This window comes from Lepidochelys kempii, chromosome 27, assembly GCF_965140265.1.
Source record: "Lepidochelys kempii isolate rLepKem1 chromosome 27, rLepKem1.hap2, whole genome shotgun sequence".
NCBI lineage: Eukaryota > Metazoa > Chordata > Testudines > Cheloniidae > Lepidochelys > Lepidochelys kempii.
The window spans coordinates 5,467,244-5,490,738 of record NC_133282.1 but is presented as its reverse complement, the minus strand read 5'-3'; the positions used below and the strand labels follow the sequence as shown (position 1 = coordinate 5,490,738).

The window sequence follows — 23,495 nt, the reverse complement described above, 5'->3', positions numbered from 1 at the left end:
GCAAAATGGCCAGCCAGCTATCAAGCCATGCGCCAAGCCTGCCTGGCGTCCGCTAGTTTGATGACAAGGAAAAAAACCAGCCTTGTGTTGATTAAGTGAGTAGTTTGTCTGGGGAACTACTGGTCTTTCCAGGAGCAAAGATATAAATTCATCTGGAGCAGTTCAGCAAATGGAGCCAGAATGTAGCAGCAGCTGCTCAGGGGGAGCTTTACATGATCTTGTCTGTTACATAAGCCCCCCTTTGAAGGGTGTTTAATCAAGATGATTAGGTTAAAACACAGAGACAGGGATAAAGCCCCAGACCTAGGTGCTGTTTGCCTAGTGCCCTGCTGCCTTCAGTCAGAACTAATCTCCTGTGTGTCATAGACCCCATATTGCTAGCAGCTAATGGTCATTTATTTCTGGCGCTAATTGACTGAAGAGGCAGCATGAGCTAATGGTTGGAGCACAGGACTGGGTCTCCTAAGTTCTGATTGTGGCTCTGCCCCTAACTGGCTGTGTGACCATCGGCACGTCCCTTCCTCTCCCTGAACCTCAGCTACCCCGTCCGTGAAACAGGGGTAACGTGGAGCTATTGCAGTGTCACTAACCTTTGTCAAGCAGAGGGACTCGGAAAAGGACACTGTGGCCCAGTGGCTGGAGCACTGGGCGGGGACTCTCAACATCTGGGCTCTGTTCTCAGCTCTGCCACAGACCTGCTGGGGACCTTGGCCATGTCACTTCCGCTCCTAGGCCTTGCCTAGTCAGACTGTGAGTCCTCTGGGGCAGCGACCTTCTTACTCTGTGTCTGGACAGCGCTCGGCATGTTGGCGGCTCTGGCAGAACTGTAATATGTATACCATCATTCCCGTTTTACACGTACAGGAAACTGAGTCCCAGGGAGAGTAAGTGTCTAGGAGCCGGAACAGCAAATCGACCACAAAATGTATTGTAACAAGGTGGTGGGCTATGCCTGAGTCCCACCCTCTCCCCCTACCCCACCCTGGCAGCATGTGTTAATCTTGCTGGGAAAGGGTTAAGTGGTTACTGATTGCTGAGGCAGGTGACTCATTTTCCCATGCAGATGCAAGGGAGGTGGGAGTGGTTCTCTGGGGACAGAGGATCTAGGGTGTGGGCTGAGCAGCCCAGAGGTAGGAACATCCCAGCCTGGAAAGATGATTTGAGCTGATCTTTACATTGTGCTATTACTAATTTCTATGTTAAGGTCAAACTCCAGGCAGGGGCTGAATTTGGACTCCCAACAGTGGAGTGGAACGTGTTCAAGAACGAGTTGGAACCAGCTCCCAGTTATATGCTTGTATTGCCTGGTAGCCTGCAAACCTGGTTGCTTCCAGTGCCCAGAGATACAGCCCTTCTGCTGGGAGATTGTTAGTGGGTCACTCCGGAGTAGCCCCAAAGATCAGCCAGAGAAAGGTGCATTTGTTTCTCCCCAGCGACTGGAATAGCTTTGATCTCCCCTGTCTGGCAATTACACAGGATGTCAGAGCTCCTGAGCTGCTACCATGATGAATGACTATAATGAACTTGCACCTGTGAAGCATCTTTCTGCCAGTTTGACTTCAGGAGGCATTTCAATGACCGTACAAGCTACATAGGGGAAGATTGATGTTTTCGCCATCACTGCAGTGCAGCCACCTCTGGGGTGAGACCTGGCAGCTGCTTGTTGCGCACAGCTACGCTGCACAACAGTTTGAGGCAGGCATGGAAGACGAATCCTACGCACGACTGAGACTGCAGAACACCGTGGACAGAAGCAGGTCACAGGGCCCTAAAATCTATGGCAACTCACAGATTTCGTGAAGGTCTAATGGCCCCTTCTGGGCTTGATCATCTCTGCAGCAGAGGCCAGTACACTTCCCCCAGTTACCATGCACTGAGCCCAAAACCTTGTGTTGGCTAAAGCATCTTCCAGTCTGGCTCTGAAGATACCCAGCGATGGAAAATCCCCCACTTCCCTGGGGAGTAAGTTCCAATCACCCATCTGTTAAACAATATGCCTCATTGAATTGGTCTGGCTTCAGCTTCCAGACTTGGTCTGCTAGACTAATGAACCTCTAACACCTGGTATCTTCTCCCCATGAAGGGCCTTATGCACGTCATAGACTCAAAGTCTAGAAGGGACCGTCGTGATCACCTACTGTGCCCTCCTGCATGTCGCCTGCCCTGCCTGCCCACTCCTGTAACAGACCTCACCAAGTCACCTCTCCTAGGTACGGGGCAAATGCAACAGATCCCTAAAGCGTAAACAGCGGGAGAATCTCTTTCTCTCTGATTCACTCTCTCACACGCACACTTTTCTCACTCAGAGGAGCGAGGAGAAGCAAAGCCTTGGTCACACCGAGGGGGATTAGGTAGAGCCTGTACAATCATCACTCACTAGTGCCACTGGCAACGACTGGACAGGAATCTTCTCTAGTCATATAGGGGACATGCCTGTGGTTTCAGACGTGATCCAGGGCCCATGGGAGTCCTACAGGTTGGACTGTGACTGCCCACATCTTCATCTGATCCACAGAGACTACAGTTCCCAGCATGCAGTGCTTCAGCTTGATCCACACCAGCAGGCTGCGTTGCAGGCTTGGGTCCATACATTCCATTAATTGGATCAAAATAGCAAGATCATTGCACGCTGTGACTTCTAGTCTCAGTGAGCTGCACCCCTCTATTAAGGATAAGGATAAATGGGCTTGAAAGGACTTGATTTGTATTGCTAAATGTGGGGAACTGGATTTCACCACACACACACACACCCATGAAAATCTATTTCCATTGATAACAACAGAAATTGACCCCAGAGAGGCGAAGGGAGAGAAATGCTGCCTGACAACTTCCCGCGGTTCGATTATGGATATTTACTTTGTCTGTTTGGGCACTTGGTGTTTTAAGGGTTATAAAGCTTTAACTTTGGGCTTCTCAGAATATTCTCTTGAATAATTAGCTTCCGACCCTCCCTGTGTCCTACAGCTGTGAAAATTTGAACTGATAAAAATAAAAAATGCTTAAAAATAAACATTGATAATACCCCGCAAAATGATAAACTAGACCCATCGGATTCTGCCCAGCCTGGAGATAAGGCCGGGTTGCAATCTACTCCCCCCCCCCGAGCCCTCTGGATTCAGAAGCCCTTGAGTTTTCATTGGCCCTTTGCCTCCTGGTCATAGAAGTCAATTGGCTCCAAACTTCAGGTCAAAGTTTCTTTACAACCCCTGAGCACCCCCGCCCCCCTGCGCTTCCAGCATTTAATCGCCTGCTCTCCTGGACAAGTAGCATTTGCTGTTGGATCTAAAGGCCATTTCATCAGCCATTTATCTCACCCCTCGCACCCAGCTGTGTGCACACAGCACCGCCAACTGGATTGCTGCCCATCGGGGCGTGCAGGGCAGAGGTCAGGCAGCTGGTGTGCTGAGCCCCCAGCCTGTCCTGCTGGCCGGCACTGGCTCAGTGTGCCCCTGCGCTCCCCCAGCTGCATCCACTTGGTATCTCTTGTCTACTCAGGCTGCCAACCCTCTGGGGCAGGGCCCGTCTCTCCACTCTGTGTCTGTGCAGTGCCTGGGGCCCTGGCCCACAATCAATCACAATCTGAGTGGCTGTGGGGAGAGGGCAATCATAGATTCATAGATTCATAGATATTTAGACCAGAAGGGACCATTATGATCATCTAGTCTGACCTCCTGCACAATGCAGGCCACAGAATTTCACCCACCACTCCTAAAAAAGATCTCACACCTATATCTGTGCTATTGAAGTCCTCAAATTGTAGTTTGAAGACCTCAAGGAGCAGAGTTGGCCATCAGAGTCCCATGGGATCTACCATCTCTGTGCAGCCTGGGCAGGGCCGTGGCCTGTATGAGAGGGTGTCTCTGAATGACCTGCCATCCCCAGGAACCTCCCTGGCTCTCCCGGACACAGCCCCGGAGCCTTGGCCCCCACCCATTGAATAGCACGGGGACCCTGCAAGAAAGACACCTCTGTCCTGCCCTGCCAGGCGGTCGGCATCAGGGCCAGCCCGTGCTAATGAGCTGCTGGAGCTAAGGCGACTATTGCTATTGACCGGCACCCCCTGGAGGCCCCAGCTGAGATCAGGCCCCGGGTGCCGGGAGCAGCACAGACAGGGGAGAGCCAGGCCCTGCACCAAAGCGCTGGGGGGAGGGGCACTGCCTTGCCAAGTCCCCCAGCAGGTAAGGGCAATGAAATCTCCTGCGACCCCCTCCCCGTGACTGCCCCCAGCTCCCACGACTCCTGCGGGATCCAAAGGCTCCCAGCACCTCACCGAGCTGCTCAGCACCGCGCAGAGTGCCGTCCCTTATTTCTAGTCCCCCTTTCCCCCCGCCCAGGCTGGCTACGCTCACCCTTCGCCTTCAGCTTCTGTGAGTATTACACAACCCTGCCCTGCCGAGGGCTGCGTGTTCGTTCGCCGGCACTTCACACGGATCCCGTCCTGCCATGCAATAGAACAAGGAGCATCTTTCTTCCAAAGAGGCTGCCACTGAAGTTGTTCATGAATATTTCATTCCAGGATAGCGCCTGATGGGCTTTTATTTGGAGGCCGAGCCATCTCTAATATTCCCCTTAGCTCCTCAGTCCCAGTCCTGCAAAACGCAGCACTTCCCCGCCCCCAAACCTGCTTGGCGAGCGAGCCTTTCTCCTGCAGGAAAGAACCACCATGCGAACAGGGCAGGCCAAGCTCAGCCCTGGTGCAAGAGGACCCAGCTCCAGGGAAGTCCAAGATGCGGCCCATGCCTGCAGCAGATGTGACTGGCTGAGGGTGCTCTGTATGGGGACGGTGCAGCCTGCCATGTGGAGCGGGGATTGTCTGATACCAAGGAAGCAAAGGGAACAATGGAAACAGCTGGCCCTTATCTAGCCCTCTTCATCCATTGAGCTCAAAGCAGGACAGCAGCATGATCCCCTCGCTGCATGTGGGGAAACTGAGGCAAAAGGAAACTTCCAGGTGGCCTCTGCTGTGCTTCCAGAATCTGATCCCCACCCTCATTTCTGTAAATAGAAACCCCGATCTTCTCCCATCCTCCCCACCCAACAGCAGCAGGTCCTCACAGCCTTGCCTGTGTCTCTGAGCCTCTTCCCTTTACAAGGGACACCCCTCATTTCAGACCCAGAATTCCCTTTAGAGCGCAGGGCTACCCCACCCCTTTTACTGCAGTAACTAGGGGTGTAGGAACTGCCAGAGTTGGTCAGACCAGGGGGACGTTTACTCTGTGGTATCCTGTCTGGTCCTGGCCAGCGCTAGAGGGTACATCAGTGCCAGGAACATCACTCTCTCGTTAGACGGAGATCGTCCGCCCCGTTGCCTGTCTCTGAACCCTTCCATTTCCGTTCAGCCCTTTCGAGATGGGGTGCCCAGAACCAGGCATAGGATGCCAGGTGCAGGCCCCGCACTTAGCTATACACTTACATTACAGTTGTTCCCAGTATCATTCTTCTAGCCCATTCTTTATACATCGTGCTTGCTGCCCTTTGCAGCTGGGCGGCGAGCCGAGGCCTTCACAAAGCTGCCCATGCTGGTGCCCAGGGCCCTGAGCCAAGTGGTCTATGCAGACTGTGCGAACAGTTCAAATGATCCTGCCCAAAGTGCATTCACTTCCATCTGTCAACTTCGAATTTCATCTACCATTCGGCTAACTGGGTTCGGCCCCCCTGAGCTTCCTCCGTCTGTTCTGTCTTCATCCCCCCAAAGAATTCTCTGTCGTCTGCAAATGCTGCCACCCAAATGCCAGTGGACTGGCTCCTGCCCAGCTGTTTGCAGATAACCCTTCCGTTTGCCGGGGAGGGATGCCAGGGAGCCTTGGCCTACAGGGGCATCGGTATGGCTTAGACACAAGGCACGAGGGACGGCGTCCGCTCTGATAGTGCCACCCCAGTGAGCTCAGGGGCTAGCGCGGCTGAGGGCAGAGCGCTGGCCCTGTCAAAGCAGCTCAGCACCCACATCTAGAGGCAGATTGTCAGAGGAGCTCAGCACACTGCACGACCAGGAGGTGCTGAGGTCGTGGGAAGGCTGGGAACCAGCTGGGGGTGCCGCGCATGTGAGAACCTGGCCCCAAGCTCGCTGGAAACTGTGCCTCAAAGGCCCAATCTGCCCTGGCCCACTCTCTGCTCAGCCCCCTGAGGTCAATGGAGGAAAATCGCAATGGCCGCAAGCTCTGTCCTGCACAAAGCCTTGCTCTGGGTTTATTGACCTTTAGGACAAAGAAGAGCCTGAAAGAGACACCACCAAAATCAAAACTCCCCTCTTTAAAACAAAATCTCCTGACTGGTCTGACTGGTAACCCCTTCGGTCCTGACCAGACAGACCCTTAGGCCTGGGGAGAGTTTCACACCCTGGGGAAGTCTCAGTGACTTCAGTTAGATTAAAAAAAGAAAAGGAGTACTTGTGGCACCTTAGAGACTAACCAATTTATTTGAGTATGAGCTTTCGTGAGCTACAGCTCACCTCATCGGATGCATGCCGTGGAAACTGCAGCAGACTTTATATACACACAGAGATCATAAAACAATACCTCCTCCCTGCAGTTTCCACGGTATGCATCCGATGAAGTGAGCTGTAGCTCACGAAAGCTCATGCTCAAATAAATTGGTTAGTCTCTAAGGTGCCACAAGTACTCCTTTTCTTTTTGCGAATACAGACTAACACGGCTGTTACTCTGAAATCTGGTTCCTGGGTTAGTGGTTCAGTTAGATTGCGGTCACAAGTAACATTACTCACACACTTCAGTATTCGCAGGGCTGGGCCTTAGAGGGCAAAATCTGAAAGCAAGTTAAAAGCTGATTGACTTCTCTGTGCTCGTGATCATTGTTCATTTCAATCGGATGATGCCTGAAATGGGAAAACTTGGCATTGCCAATTCCCACCATTTTCATCACAAGACTTGTGATATTTGGTGTTTGTTTCAAAGTTTCTAGCATTTCCTGGTTGCAGGGAAAAACTCAAAAATGTAACCCAGGTGTCCCCTAATGGCTCAGACACCAGCTGGCAACAAACCCCACAGCTTGGGGTGTTGTTTTTTTAATCTCGTGATTTGAAGTCAGTTTCATGGTTTTGGGGGTTCTGCCTCATGATGTCTGAACCCTTGGGGTGTGCAACACTGGAAACCAGATTAGGGGGCTTCAATTATTTTTTCTAGCAAGTTTCACTTGTTGGTTCTGATGCACTAGTCCAGATAGGCTCTGGTTACGTTTGTCTCCAGGATGCTACAGAAGAGTCAAATCCAAAAATATTTTGTATGTTTTGAAATTAAAAGGAATTCACCAAAACACTGCTAGTCACACTACACTCTGTACCCCCGCAACCCTCCCCACTTAAGAATACCTACATCTCTAGTCTCATTCCCTGCTGCATTCCTCCAGTTTTATGCCAGCGTAACTCCACTGATTTCATAAGGCTGGAGTAAGGCCGTGGTGGGTCAGGTACTTTGGCGTGAAATGAAATTGACCGAGCCCCGTTAAGAAAGGGCTCCACACCTAAGACCCATAATTATCTATGAAAGACAAGAACCACTGATTAAACCCTGAAGACTTGGGGATTCAGAGCTGAACACATGAGTAGCTGATTCATTCTGGGATGATTACAGACGCTCAAACATCCAGAATCTATCACTGGGCTCTAAGGCTCGGCTTCGGCCGCAAGCACTGAGAGATGAGACTCCTTCAGCCCCAGTGTCCGGTGAGCAGAACGCCCTCCGCTAGCTGCTGCCCCCAGAGCGAGGTGACTCGGCCGCAGAGTGTTGCTTCCCATGTAATAAAAAGCGGAGCACAGACTATCTGGGGTTGTGCTGACCACAGATTATCGTGTTCAGTGTCCGCCCTGCGAAATTCACTCACAAATCTCCATGTGCACCCTGATCTGTGCACAAGACAATACACACCCAGCCAGCTGCACACTTCCTGTGCCTTCAGATTCCTGCCATGAAACTGTCACCGGCTTTCCCAAGGAGCCTCCTACAAGATGCGTGCGTGTCACGGCTGCCTGTGTAACATGGTGATCACATGCACCAGCGCCGTTTGCACCTGGGTTTGCTTTGCACGGAGAAAGTGGTGCACGCACAGATGGCCATGTCACTGTGCGATCGGAGGCACCTGTGAGGTCCTGAGTTAAGGGACTGGCCACAGGGTAAGACATTGGATTAGCACATTGATCCTGCTTCTTCTCGGGGCCAGTCTCAGTGGGATGAGCAGCTGTCACTCACAGCCAAAAGGCTTGCTGCTTTAGTCCAGTGTTTTTGGAGCTAACAGCGCCAGGTTTGATCCTTGCCTAAGGGTAGGTCTACTCTGCAATAAAACACCCATGGCTGGCCCAGGTCAGCTGACTCTGGCTCAGGCGGAAGGTCTATAAAACCGCAGCTTAAACGTTCTGGCTCGGGCTGGGCCCAGGCTCTGAGATCCCACGAGGGAGGAGGGTCCCAGAGCCTGGGCTCCAGTCCGAGCCTAAACATCTACACTGCAATTAGCCCTGTGAGCCAGAGTCAGCTGTGTGTGCGTGTGTTTTATTGCAGTGTAGACGTACCATACATGGCTAGGCTGTGATTCATTACATAATGAGTGCTGCAAAACAATCGGCTTTAGAACATCCAACCTGCTCCCAACTCTCTGAGCCCCTAATGCCCGGAATCCCCACTGTGCTCCTCGCGGTTAAACAACAGTCTCCCAAACTGAGCTCAATAACCACACAGCAATGTGTGCTCTATCCGTGTAGTGCCATTCACACGCACAGTATCTCCCAGCGCTTGGCAATAAAGATGAGTCTGAAAGTAAAACTCTGGAGTCCCTGGATCTGGGGTGTTTGGAATCCAGAGCTCTCTCTGCACAACAGTCTGGGATCTCTAGCACCCCTAGAGCGCTGGGGTCCCGAATCCCTGGACAGTGGGTTGGATTGCATTTCCTGCTGCATATTCCTGTCTGCTTAATGCTGCAGACACTCGGGATAGCACAGTCCCAGGGCAGTGCACTAAAATCCACTGCAACACCATAAAAATCATAATGATAACTAAAAAGCGGAAGCTGAATCTCTCTGCCCAGGTATTTCCATAGCCCTCCGCAACGCAGCATGAGAGCGCCCGGGAATACACACCAACCAGCTATCTCAAGAGGATGGTGTTTTCCTCTCAAGAGGCAAATTCCCACATGACGGGCAGGGAGGAAGCCCTGCGGTGGGAATGCAGTTTAAATAAGAGACAGATCAGCAACCCCTGAGCTGGGGTTTGTCAGAGGAAATTAAACTTAAATATCAAAGAGCAGGTTTGGTTTGGTTCTGGTTTGGTTTTTTGCATGTTACAAGCTAGAACAATTCACCTGCAGCCTCCTCTGGGCAGGAGCTTTGTGGAACAAAGTGTCACGGTGACATGCCCAGAGAGCCAGAGGATTGGAGGGGCTTGTCCTGTGACAGGCCACCCCCTCGCTCCCAGATGCCATTCTGGGGTCCAAAGGGCCTTGCCTTTCCAGCTCTTACTCCCAGCCACATCCCTTGCCTGTGCATGATGTCACAGACTTCCATGGGGCAGTGTGGGGCAGGGCTGTGGGCACAGGCTGCAGGAAGAGGCCTGCGAGGTCAGATCCTGCAAGGTGCTGGTATCTGCTGGACCCCAAGTGGAGTGTGCTGAGCACTCCGCATGATCAGGTCTCCGGTGACAACTCTGGGGGCAGCTGTGGCTCTCCCCAGCGGGCTGACCGCTAGACCTGGGATGCCCACGCTCCATTTCCTCCCAATTAGTGGAAGGAGGAGGCTCCTCCTGGCTCAGGGTCTCAGCCCCTCAGCCTTCTCCTTGCTACACGTCTGTAACAAGGCAGGAGGGGTGAGTGGCGAGGTGTCCCCAGGCCCTGCCGGACCGTCCTATCAGCCCCACGTGCCTGGTTCAATTAGAAACGTTCCAGCCCAGTCCCGGTAGCCCCGGGTGTGAGGATGTGATGCAGCAGGGAGAGGGGAGTGTTGACCTGGGAATGTGCCCTGGGGGTGGGAGTCCTGAGAGCCTGTCACCTGAGCCAGGACGGGGAGGGGGAGGTAACACCTCTGCCCAGGAATGTGAAGACAGGCTGCAGGAGGGAGCCTGCTGGGGGGGTTTAGTTGGCAGTTTGGGGCTGGGTGGAGGAACGCAGAGAACCCCAGGGCTGGGGTCTAAGCTCCCTGCTCCCCCAGAAGGACTTGACTGAGGGGTCCTGGGTATACACACAAGCTCTGTTTTGGACTGTGTTCCTGTTGTCCAATAAACCTTCTGTTTTACTGGCTGGCTGAGAGTCTCAGTGAATCCCAGAAAGAGGGGTGCAGGGCCTGGACTCCCCCACACTCCGTGACAACTGGTGGCAGCGGTGGGATGTACTGCACTCCGTGGACGGCGCTTCCTGCAGTAAGTGACTGGGGAACAGTAAAACGAAGGGGGATTGACAGGGACCGGGCGTGCTGAAGAGTCAGAGAGAGACGGTTCCAGGGGGTGGTTAACCCCTGGGAGTGTGTGACCAGAGAGAAGGACTTTTGCAGTAACAGGGTCCCCCGGGGGATTGCAGCGAGCGGTCCCAGGGGCGGAGGAGTCTGCAGCTCGACCCTGGCAAAGAGGTGGTGACCTCAAGAAGGACTGGCACACTAGGGGCTTTTCCTGGAAACCGTAGAAAGCTGCCCGGCCCGCGAGTGGCCAGCAGGGAGATGTACGCTAAACGCCTTAAGAGTGACCCGGTGGAGCTGTGCAGGCAGAGGGGGCTGTGCATTGGGAGGTCCACCAAGAAACAGCTGATTGCCCAGTTGGAGGAGAAGGATCGCTTGGATGACCCGATCCCTGTCCCTGAGGGAAGCTGCCCGGCGGACGCAGTGTGGGCCCTGGGGCCTGACGGGGCTGGGAGGGGTCAGACTGCTGCCAAGGACATCCCGAGACCCTTCCTACCTAGGCCTGGGGGAGGGGTTGGGGGAAGCCCAGCGAATAGCGAGGGCACCCTGACCCCGGCAGCCAGCAGGGGATCCTCCCGGCGGAGCTCCCCATCCCTGGAGCGGATGCGGCTGGAATGGGAGAGGGAGATGAAAATGAGGGAGCTGGAGGATCATGAAAAACAACATCAACATGAGGAGAAACAACGTCAACATGAGCAGGAGGAGAAGGAGAGGGAACGTCAGGAGAAGGAGAAACAAAGACAGCATGAACTGGAGCTGGCCAGGCTGAGGAGCAGTGGGACCCCGGCTGCGGTGAGTGAGGGGGGACCCAAGACTGCAAGGAGCTTTGATAAGTGCTTCCTGGCCCAGCGGAAGGAGGGGGAGGACATGGATAGCTTCCTGACGGCCTTTGAGAATGCCTGCGAGCTGCACAGGGTTGACCCTGCAGACAGGCTCCAGTTTCTCACCCCCTTACTGGAGCCCAAAGCCGTGGAGGTGTACAGCCGGATGACAGGGCCGGAGGCAGGGGACTATGAACTGTTCAAACAGGCCCTGCTCCGTGAGTTTGGGCTGACCCCCGAGATGTACCGGAGAAGGTTCCGGAGTCAGCGTAAAACGCCTGAGGTCACCTACCTACAACGGGTCAACCGGATGCAGGGGTATGCCCGCAAGTGGACAGCTGGGGCCCGAGCTAAAGAGGACCTGCTTGACCTAATCATACTGGAGCAGCTGTATGATCAGTGCCCGTCCGACCTGAGGCTGTGGTTAGTGGACAAAAAGCTCGAGAACCCCCAGCACACAGGGCAGCTGGCCGACGAGTTTGTGAACAGTCGGTTGGGGGTAGCCGGGAGGAGTCCCAAAAGAACAGGGCCCCCCCTGATGCAGAAAGAGAGTCACCATGGGACCTCCCAGGGGGAAATAGGGAGAACCCCCTCCCAAGGGGAACGCCTGGCGTCGGGCCCCTCCGACCCGCTCGAGGGGACCAACGTGACCTGAGCTGCTATCACTGTGGCCAGAGAGGCCACGTGCGGTCCCAGTGCCCCAGGCTCAGGGACAGACTGAGCAGACCCAACCTACCCAGGGTTAACTGGGTAGGGACCCAGCTGGACGAGGGCAGATGACCCAGGAAAGGGGGGCTACCAGTTTACCACCTGCTCAGGAGGGAAGAGTACCCCAGGCCAGCTCCGCCAGAGGGCTGGAGGCTCTGGACTCAAGGTGCTCGGTTTACAGGGTGGGCGCAGGGCTGTCCCTCCGGAGAGAGTGCCTTGTTCCCCTGGAGGTGGATGGGAGGAAGGTCAATGGATACTGGGATACGGGCGCGGAGGTGACGCTGGCCCGGCCCGAGGTGGTGGCCCCAGATCGGGTGGTGCCCAACACCTACCTGACCCTGACGGGGGTGGGCGGGACCCCATTTAAGGTGCCCGTGGCAAGGGTACACCTGAAATGGGGAGCCAAGGAGGGCCCCAACGATGTGGGGGTACACCACCATTTGCCCACTGAAGTTTTGATGGGGGGAGACCTAGAGGACTGGCCAAGCAAGCCCCAGACCGCCCTGGTTGTGACCCGTAGCCAGAGCCGGCGAGGGGCACTGCACCCTGACCTCGGGGAGGGTACCACACCGGAGGCGCAGGACCCTACCCTGGTCGGGAGGGAGCGCCGAGGGGCACGGCTCAGAGAGGCTGTGGCCTCAGACCCGGCCAATGAGAGGGAACCGGGCCCCATCCCTTCCCCAGCCGCTGAGTTCCAGGCCGAGTTGAGGAAAGATCCCTCCTTGCGGAAGCTCAGGGACCTGGCCGACCTCAGTGTGGTACGGACCATGAGGAGAGGCTGCCAGGAGAGGTTCCTGTGGGAGAAGGGGTTCCTGTACCGAGAATGGGCTCCCACAAGGGAAGTAGAGTCCTGTGGGATCAGGAGACAGCTGGTCGTCCCCCAGAAGTATCGCCGCAAGCTCCTGTACCTGGCCCATGACATCCCCCTCGCAGGGCACCAGGGAATCCGGCGCACCCGGCAGAGGTTGCTACAGAACTTTTACTGGCCCGGGGTCTTTACCACGGTCCGGCAGTATTGCCGATCCTGTGACCCCTGTCAGAGGGTGGGGAAGGCCCGGGACAAGGGGAAAGCAGCTTTGAGACCTTTGCCCATCATAGAGGAGCCTTTCCAGAAGGTGGCCATGGACATCGTGGGGCCTCTCAACAGGACGACCCGGTCGGGGAAGAAATACATTCTGGTGGTGGTAGATTTTGCCACCCGCTACCCCGAGGCAGTGCCCTTAGCTTCCATTGAAGCAGACACCATGGCCGATGCGCTCCTGACCATTTTCAGCCGAGTGGGGTTCCTCAAGGAAATCTTGACAGACCAAGGGTCCAACTTCATGTCGGCCCTGCTCCGGTGCTTGTGGGAGAAATGTGGGGTCCGGCACGACTGGGCCTCAGCTTATCACCCCCAGTCCAATGGGCTGGTGGAGAGGTTCAATGGGATGCTAAAGATGATGCTGAAAACCTTTATGAACCAGCACCCGCAGGATTGGGACAAGTACTTCCCTCACCTGCTGTTCGCGTACAGGGAGGTGCCCCAGGAGTCTACCGGATTTTCGCCTTTCGAACTGCTATATGGAAGGAGGGTGAGGGGTCCCCTGGACCTGATGAGAGACGAATGGGAGGGGAAGGCCACTCCCGATGGAGAGTCAATGGTGGAGTATGTCCTGATCTTCCGAGAGAGACTGGCTGAACTCATGGGCCTGGCCAGGGAGAATCTGGCCAGAGCCCAGAGGAAGCAGAAGGTCTGGTATGACCTCAGGGCACGGGCCCGTGCCTACGCCACCGGGGATCAGGTGATGGTTCTCATCCCCGTGAGAAAGAACAAACTACAGGCCGCCTGGGAGGGCCCTTTCAAGGTTGTCAAGCAGCTCAATGAGGTAAACTATGTGGTGGAGCTGTCAAACCGGGTGCACCACCGCCGGGTGTACCATGTGAATATGATGAAGCCATATTATGCCAGGGGGAATGTGGTGTTGGCCGTGTGTGGACAGTGGGAGGAGCAGGGAGATGACCCTTTAGTAGATCTATTCCCTGGGACCAGAGCTGGTTCCCCCCTGGAAACAATTCCCCTCTCGGATCAGCTAACCCCTGCCCAGCAAGCTGAGGTCAGGGGGGTGCTGCATCGATACCGACAGCTGTTTTCCAACCAGCCTGGACGCACTAATCTGACTGTCCACTGGGTGCAGACGGGGTCGCACCCGCTGATAAGATGCTCCCCCTTCCGAGTCACAGGGCAAACTGCTCAGGACCTGGAAAGAGAGGTCCGGGACATGCTGGCTTTGGGGGTGATCCAGCCATCGGCCAGCCCTTGGGCCTCGCCGGTGGTGCTGGTCCCCAAAAAGGATGGGTCGGTCCGGTTCTGTGTGGACTGTTGGAAGCTCAGTGCCATCACTGTATCTGATGCCTACCCCATGCCCAGGCCGGACGAGCTCCTAGACAAGCTGGGAGGAGCTCGGTACCTTACCACCATGGACCTTACAAAGGGCTACTGGCAAGTGCCCCTGGATGCAGATGCCTGGCTGAAACCAGCCTTTATCACCCCTCTGGGGCTCTATGAGTTCCTGACCCTGCCTTTCAGCCTCAAGGGAGCGCCGGCCACCTTCCAGCGCCTGGTGGACCAGCTACTGAGGGGGGTGGAGAGTTTTGCCGTGGCGTATATTGATGACATCTGTGTCTTTAGCCAGACCTGGGAGGACCACGTGTCCCAGGTTAGACAAGTGCTGGACCTACTCCAGGGGGCTGGGCTGACTGTAAAAGCGGAGAAGTGCAAGGTGGGGATGGCTGAAGTATCTTACCTGGGCCATTGGGTGGGGAGCGGCTGCCTAAAGCCGGAACCAGCCAAGGTGGAGGTGATCAGAGACTGGCCCGCTCCCCACACCAAAAAGCAGGTCCAAGCCTTTATTGGGATGGCAGGATACTACCGAAGATTTGTGCCCCACTTTAGCGCCATAGCCACCCCCATCGCTGAGCTATGCAAGAAGGGGAAGCCAGACAAGGTGGTTTGGACCGAGCAGTGCCAAGAGGCTTTCCGGGCGCTGAAGGAGGCTCTGGTCAGTGGCCCAGTTCTGGCAAACCCAGACTTTGACAAGCCCTTTGTGATGTTCACCGATGCCTCAGACACGGGACTGGGAGCGGTGTTAATGGAGGAGGATGAAAAGGGGGAGAGACACCCCATCGTGTACCTGAGCAAGAAGTTACTACCCCGGGAGCAACACTACGCGGCCGTCGAGAAGGAATGCCTGGCCATGGTGTGGGCCCTCAAGAAACTAGAGCCCTATCTCTTCGGGCGACACTTCACCGAGTACACCGACCACTCTCCCCTGACCTGGCTGCACCAGATGAAAGGAGCCAACGCCAAGCTCCTGAGATGGAGCCTGCTCCTGCAGGATTATGACATGGACGTGGTCCACGTGAAGGGAAGTGCCAACCTGATAGCGGATGCGCTGTCCCGGAGAGGGGGCCCCGAACTTCCCCAGGTCACTGGTCAGTGACCCCGCTCAGTTCAGTCTCCAAGGGGGGAGAGATGTGAGGATGTGAAGCAGCAGGGAGGGGGGAGTGTTGACCTGGGAATGTGTCCTGGGGATGGGAGACCTGAGAGCCTGTCAGGAGGGGGAGGGGGAGGTCACACCTCTGCCCAGGAATGTGAAGACAGGCTGCAGGAGAGAGCCTGCTGGGGGTGGGGGGGGTGGGGGTGTTAGTTTCAGTTTGGGGCTGGGTGGAGGAACACAGGGAACCCCAGGGCTGGGGTCTAATCTCCCTGCTCCCCCAGAAGGACTTGACTGAGGGGTCCTGGTTGTACCCACAAGCTCGGTTGTGGACTGTGTTCCTGTTGTCCAATAAACCTTCTGTTTTACTGGCTGGCTGAGAGTCTCAGTGAATCTCAGGAAGAGGGGTGCAGGGCCTGAACTCCCCCACGCTCCGTGACACTGGGCCCCCCACTCAGTGTTTTCAGCAGGATGGAGAGGAGCTGCTCAGGCTGCGTGAGCAGGGCTGGGGTCTGCTGGGGTCTCTCTGCATTCGTATCTGCCCCTTCATCCCTCTCGCCACCAAAGATCCCAGCCCCTTTGCGTCCAGGCCAAATGCCACCGGGGATCATTACGCTGGGTCTCCCTAGCTGCCCCCACAGCCGGGGTGCTGGGACAATGTGTAGAGTGGGGGCCTGAGAGCCATTGAACCAAACTGTAAACGCAGCATGTGATGGAAACCACTTCAAGCCCCCAGCACCCCTCGTTCCAGCACCTCTGCCTGCAGCATGACACTGTCCTGAGCGTCTGCCCCTTCACCACCTGCCCAGGGCTTTTTAAAGGGGTTTCACCGATTGTCACCCTTATCCAACATGGTCGCCATCTCCCAGGACTGTCACAAGGGCTGAAGCCACAAGCTGCCCAAAGGGAAGAGCTAGGAAGGGGGCAGGGGAATGTGGAGGTGCCTGCAATGGGGCTGCGGGGCCAGCATGGAGGGCACAGTGGTAGGGAGCAGGAAACTCTGAGGAGGCAGAGAAATGTGGGGGGCAGGAGGAAGACTGAGGGGGCAGAGGAATGTGGGGGGCAGGATGCAGGCTGAGGGGGCAGGGGAATGCGGAGGGCTGAAGTCCCCATGAATTTTAGCGCATGTTTATAATGGGGTGTTGCCTGTGTGCTTTGCTGAGTCGGGACTATAATGCATAACGGGGAGCCCCAGCTTATGGGCTTGATCCTGCACTCTCCTAGTCAATGGGGGGAGGGTTCCACCTCCATGGAGCAACATCAGCCCCGAGGGCTCAACATGAGGCTTTTGCAAAGAAGGGACCAAGCCAAAAACAATGTGGATCAGCCTCTGGGTTTAGCCGCTGAGCCCAGCCCAGCCCATTGGGTGGCTGGGGGGAGCTCTGGGACTCTGGGTGCTCTAGTGCTGAGCCAAGCATCCAAACACAGAGCTGGGCCAATCACTGTGGTGAGAAGCAGGCTGCTCAGCGGTGTCTCGGGGCCACAGACAGCCTGGCTCAGAAACGTGCCAGGAATATCTCCAGCTGCCTTCCCCCTCTGCAAAGTGCAAGGTGGGCAGAATCCGGCCTGCTAGAGCCACAGGAAATCAATGGCTCCACGGCCCCACGGCCCCCTCCTTCCCCAGGATCAGGCGATTTACAATGGATTCCAAACATGTCATCAGTAATTAGCAGCACTTTGCTCCAAAGGAACTTTCTTTCTTTCTAATGTGGGCTCCTGTCCAACAGATGCTATCACAGGGAATCCAGGGGAATGATCTGGGTAATTAGGAGTGTCACAGTGAGGTTCCCATTGCAACAGAGAGCTCTCCCTTGGAGAGAGAAGTCCTCGCCCACCCACCCTGGGTAAGAATTCCCACTCTCCCTCGGCCCCCGCAGCTGAGCACATCACAGACAGTCCCAAGTCTGGCCGCACAACACAGGGGGAGGCAGATCAGTGGGAAAACCCAATTTCACAGGGGGGGTGCTGAGAGGTTAAAGAACTTTCCCAAGGTCAGAAAACAAGTGGGAATAGGATCCAAGAGTCCTTATTCCCCACTGCAACCACTGGTGGTGATCACTGGAACCCCGCAGTCCTGGCACCCAGGCCACGCCCTTGACCACTGGACTGCCCTGCCCGCTGCTCTGAGACCTGGGTATTACAGTTCAAAAGGAATGCAGCCAAGTAGACAAATCATGAACCCACCTAGGTATGGGAATAAAACCCAGGAGTCCTGACTCCCTCTCCCCTTCTCACTCATTCTCTCACACACCATTATAATTGGGGCTGGAGTGGGAGGGGGGATCCCATTCTGGATATATGGAGCTAGGGGCCTCCAACACTGACCCCCAACTTCTGTTCCCATTTAGGAGATTTTGCCTCTTTTAGATAGGAAAACTAATTACTGCGAATTTTTCTTTGAAAGTGTCTTAGTCACATTTTCCATTCAAGTGCTCGTCCCAGTGATCGTTTAGCCAGCACTGTTCACCCCCAGAGCACTTGCCGCCCCTGTGAGTTGTCTTGGATAAGTACTGTAACAGCTAGATTGGGTTCGCAATTAGTAAGCGGGGCCTGGAGACTGGCATGTCCCAACCCCCGTTATCAACAGCTACAAGGCGATTGCGCTGGATTGCAGAGACACACAAATGGATTTTATTTACTCTGTTCATCTGTGAGTGCCTGGCCTTGCAAGTACAACCACCAAGCTCGGCCCCACTTCAGGAGCAGAGATGGATCTGCACATTTCACTTTAAGCACGTGCTGAACCCTATGACTCCCCTGGGCCGTACGCATGTACCTTGCTGCTGTCCTGCCTCCAGCCAGAGCACTTGGGGTCGTCCCGCACCCAGCAGCCAGCCTCACCCTGCGGGGATGGGAAGTTCTAGCAGCTAGAAGGGGCTTCCCTCAAGTAAACCAGTGTCAGCAGGATCCAGCCCTCCACCATTTTGAGACCTCTGCAGCTGGTTACGTGAGTGCAGGAAACAACAAGAGTTCAGGAGCCGGATCCAAAGCTCCCTGCAGTCAGTCAAGAGCCTCCTGCGTGTTCAGCGGCCTGTGGATCAGGCTCTAACTGAGCGGGAGAGAGAGGTCTGGGGCCAGGTGCAGGGCTGACTCTGGCCTTCATCCCGTGCCCCCGGAGTTCAGGGGAGTTTTCCCATTGATTTCAATGGGAGCCGCTGAGGGCCCATAGGGAGCAGAAGTTAATCCTGAGGGAGGAAATGTGTAACTACCGACAAGGGCTGGGATCTTCCAGCAAAGTTGAAGGGAGTTCAGTGCCTGAAGCCCCTGGGATGTTGACGCCTGTCTCTGGTCGGCCTTTCTGAAACCCCCACCCTGTAGCTTTATGGATGATCCTGCAGTCTCGACTGCATCCTGACACATCGGCTAACAGGCGGACGCAGCCAAGAGGGGCACATCAGGGATGTGTAAGGACAATAAAACTTTGAATAGGAAAAAAGCCATTTCTATTACTCCCAACTTATTATTATTATTCACATAATGCAGCAACCCCACAAGTAGACGTCTCTCATTTAACGATTTCCATATTCCCACTCTGCCCCAGGACCCCGGCTGCCCAATTGCAGTGCTGAAGTCGGTGCTGGCTAGCTGTGCTTTTAACAGGGGGAATTTTCCAGTAAGAACGTGGGTGAAAACACAGGTAACATTGGCCAGATCCTGTCCCCACTGCAGTCAGCGGCCAACCTCGCCCGAGCAGATGGGGGTAGGAATACATCCTACCTGTCAGACGGCACGTGAGCCTGCTAAGCACAGTGGCTCCAAACCACCCAAGCAGATGATTAACGTTAATTACATGACTCAAGGCATTGGCTTCAACAGGACGACTCACATGCTTCCAGTTAGGCACCTGCTAAGTGCCTTGGTGGGCTGGGGCCAGCATGCTCAGCACCTTGCACATCTGAGCCCAGACACGGGAACCCAAGTTTGGGCCGAGCATCGCTGTGTTCTGCTAACAGAGGAAAAGTATCTGACAAGAGGGGCTGTCTGAAGGGAGCACAGGGAGGGACCATGGCCCAGTGAACAGGGCAGCAAGTGCTGAGGTCTCTTCCTGGCTCTGAGTGCTCAATGACCTTGTCAAGTGACTGCCCTCTCTCTGCCTCTGTTTCCCTTCTTGTCCTGTCTCTGTCTTATCCATTCAGACTGTGAGTTCCTTGGAGTGGGGGGGTGCAGGGCATGCAGGATCAGGCCCACATTTAGCAAATGATAATGGGAACTACAGGGAAAAGACTAGAGGAGAAAGCCTGCTCCCTGGATGGAAGTTGGTCGATATGTAAAGCCCCAGGGCACGTCGCAAAGGGGAGGGTGTGACTCTCAGATTTCCCTCTCCTACAAATGAATCACTGAGACTCATCCTTAATGATGGTGGCACGACTGCTCCACTACAATAGCGGGTGACACCGACAAAAATTAAGCTCAGGTGACATTTAAGGTGTGACAGGAAAGTCATTATTAAAGCTGATGATCTGTGCATTAAATCACAGACAGTTTTCTTTGGAAGGGAGGGATTCTAGTGACGGTGGAGAGGAAGGTAGATTTCAGTGCACAAAATAGCCTTTGACATTTCTATGAGGTCTGCAGGGCATTCTAAGTGGAATCTCAAGGAGCCTTACAAATTGGGGACACCACCAGTGTGCAGCCACCTCTGGGGTGGAGCGTGGCAGCTTGGCAGAACACCGATAGTGGCTGAGAGCAGAGGACATTTTGCCAGGTGCTGGAGTAAACCCCTGTGAAGAATATTTCAGTGTTAGGGTGGCAGGAGGGAATGAATAAGCCTTAACATTGTGAAGGGAATTTAGCCCTGGTAAAAGGTGCTGGATTGGCAGCCGTGGAGACTGATAAAATCTGTGTATGCACAGAGCTGGTGCCTCATAGGCTGGCACACACTGCCCCTGCTGATGGGATGCTGCCCATGAGATAAGGAGGGACCATTCTGATCATCCAGGCTGATGTCTGAGTAACACAGGCCGGAGACCCTCACCCAGGCCTTCCTGCACCCAGCCCACAACCCCTGTCTGGGTTTAAGTTCCACTTTCCATGGTCCCGCTGGTCCTTTGGCCTCCTGGGACAGCAAATCCAGGAGTCAATACAACAATCTATAATGTAGCAGCAAGAAGAAGAAATAACCTTTCGTGCCACTTTTCCTCCTTGGCTGCCAAGCTCTTGCCAATGCAGGGTTCTATTACCCCCGTTGTACAGATGGGGATGTGTAGGCTGTAATTGCCCAGTGCCTCTGCTGGTTTACAGAAGGCAGTGGGCTCCAGTGGCTAGTGCACTGATAGCCGGCAGGTGAGGTTGGTTCTAGTCCCAGCTCTGGCAGTGTGACCTTGGGCAAATGGCCGTGCCTGTTTCTCATCCTATCCTTTGTCTCTTTAGGTGGGGCAGGGTCTGTCTCTCACTCTGTCCGCAGCACCTCTACCATGGGGCGCGATCTCAGCTGGGACCCGGGGGTGCTACCGTCAGGTGAATGAATAAATATTCTAACAAAGGAGGCCAGACCAGAGGATCCCGGCCTTCCCCTCTGGCCTGAGCAGCGCTGGCTCTGTACATCAGCAGGCAGCTGTGGTTTGGGTGAAGTGAACATCCCTCTGCCAGGAGCTACCGGAGACCCACCAAACTCATCGCACCCCACAGGTGAGCCTTGTGAAAGGCAGCTGCTCATGCGCAATGGCCAATTGAATAAGCAGTGGGGTGCAACCGTTCGCTGTAAAAAGGCCCCAGATCCCGCAGCCCCTCTGTCCCTGGCAATTTCCCTGGGGTGGGAGGCGGGAGGGCCCCAGCACAGGGCGTGTCCGAGCTGGTGAACTTCCAAGCGCCCGCTGCGCCCCGGGGCGCGGAGCCAGGCTCGGGGCAGCCAGCCCGGGAGAGGCTTGCGGGAGGGAAGTGGAGCACAAGTTTCTCTCCTCGCACCTGAGGCCTCAGCCGGGACGATGGCCGCAGCCCTTCCTCCGAGACCGGACCGTCGAGCCAGGCAGGGAGCTCGGGATCCGCCCACCCAGGGGGACAGACAGCGGGACCAGACGGACAATCAGACACCGCGCGGCCCCGAGGCAGGCGCAAGGCGGGTCCCGCAAGCACCAGATCGGCTGGCCGCTTTGTCCAGCGGCCGTCGGGCAGGAGCCCTCGGGTGGTGCCCGCAGTCACCCGCCCCGGGGGCTGGGAGCGGGGCCAGGGCTCCCTTCGCGGACTCTTCCCCTCCAAACAACGCCCCAGCATCCCGCATGCACCCGCACCCCCAGGGGTGAAGGGGCCGGGCTGGGGGGGGGGGGGGGGGGGGCGAACCCAGGGAGAGACCAGCTGGCCGAAGGGCCTTGCCGCTCTCTGAAACCCACCGGCTGTGAGAGCCCGGCCAAGCCCAGCCTGTCTCCTCCCCAGCCAGGAGACCCCACACCAGCCCCAAGACCCCTTCCCCCCCCCACCAGCCCCGGGACCGCCGCCCTGAGACCCCATTGCAGCCCTGGGACCCCTTTCCCCCCCCCACGGACCAGCCCCACACCTCCCTGAGACTCCACTGCAGCCCCAGGACCCCCGCCCCGAGACTCCTTCCCCCCCCATACCAGCCCCGGGACCCCCGCCCCGAGACCCCACTGCAGCCCCGGGACCCCCGCCCAGAGACCCCCTCCCATACCAACCCCGGGACCCTTCTCGCCCCGCTCTTCGAACAGAAACTTTGTTGGGGGGTGGGGCGGAAGACTCGGTCTAAAAATAAATTCTCCAGCGCAACTTCCAGCTCCCTGGCCTGGGCTCGGCCCCAGCTCAGCCATGGGAGCCTGGAGACCCGCAAGCCACGCGGCCCTCCCAGGCAGGAGCCGGACCCACCGCTCGGGGCGCTGGGCTGCCCCTGCCCCGTGGCCCCCGCCGAGGGAGGGGGGTGGGGGGCCCCCGCCGAGGGAGGGGGGTGGGGGGCCCTCGCCGAGGGAGGGGGGTGGGGGCCCCCCCCCGCCCCGGGGGGCCGCGGCGCCCCGCACCCACCTGCCCGTTCTTGCACAGATCCGCCCACATGCTGGTGCCGTCCCCGCCGCGCATCAGCACGTGGTAGGTGAAGAAGTAGGTGCCCGGGACGCTGCACGTGAACTTGCCCGTGGCCGCCTCGTAGCTGTTGCCCAGGTTGGTCACCACGTCGTCGAACTTGAGGATCTCGTAGCCCTCGTGCGGGTTCTTGAGCCCGGCGTAGAAGGCCACCCGGGGCGCGGTGCTGTACGTGGCCGTGCTGAAGGCGCCGCTGCCCCCGGGCGGCCCGGGCGGCCCCGGCGGGCCGCGCTCGCCCTGCGCCCCGGGCGGGCCCATGGCCCCCGGCGGGCCCGGCTCCCCGGCCTTGCCCGGCCGGCCCGGCTTGCCCTGCGGCCCCTGCACCAGCGTGGAGGGCGGCGGGGGCCCGCCGGGGGGCTCGGGCTCCGGGCGGGCGCTGGCGGCGGCGGTGGCGGCCGCCCGGCCCAGGTAGGGGTCGCAGACCATGCGGCAGGTGCCCAGCATCTCGTAGCGCCCGCCCGCGCCCGCCGAGCTCACCAGCGCCGGGATGAGGATCACCAGCGCCAGCAGCATCACCACGCCGAGCGCGGCCGCCAGCAAAGTTTTCCTCCCCGCGCTCAGCCGCGGCCGCCCCGGCGGGGGAATGGTGCCCGGTGGCGGGGCCGCCGGGCGGGCTAGCGGCCCGGGGGGTCCCCTGGGCGGGTGACCGCGGCGCGGTGCCCCCAGCCCGGGACGGGAAAGGAGCAAAGGCGGAGCGGCCGGCTGCTCGTCTCCTCCCGCCGCCTGTCTGCTGGCTGGAGCTGCGGGAGGCTGGTCCCTGCCCATCGATCCCCCCCGCCGGAGCGCAGCGGGGCTGGGCGCCCGGCTCCGGCAAAGAGCGGCGGGGCGGGCGGGGCGGGCTGGCCGCGGGGCGGCGGGTTGGTCGCGCCCCTGCTTGGAGCGCTTCGATTTTCGCCACCAGCCGTTCCTGCCGATACCTCGGGGGGGGGGGGGGGGGGCAGAGCGGGATGGCCGGCCCTGCCCCGCCCCCCGCCCCCCGCCCGGAAAGTTGGTCGGGCAGGAGTCGCCTTCGCCGCTTTGTGAGCGGCTCGGGGTCTGTCCAGGGAGCTCCGGGTGTCCCTAGGACTCGGGGGTCCGGCTCTCCTG

At 57.2% G+C, this 23,495-nt stretch overlaps 1 protein-coding gene across 1 annotated transcript in view; it reads right to left on the bottom strand.

Annotated features, from left to right (window-relative positions):
• Window positions 1–23,176, bottom strand: part of C1QL1 (complement C1q like 1) — a 73,068-nt gene extending 49,892 nt beyond the window's left edge. The window contains exon 1 of the mRNA XM_073325664.1: window positions 22,353–23,176. Coding sequence (XP_073181765.1) covers window positions 22,353–23,174 — 822 coding nt within the window. The 5' untranslated portion in view covers window positions 23,175–23,176. The remainder of the gene's footprint in view (window positions 1–22,352) is intronic.
• Between the last annotated feature and the right edge of the window lie 319 nt (window positions 23,177–23,495).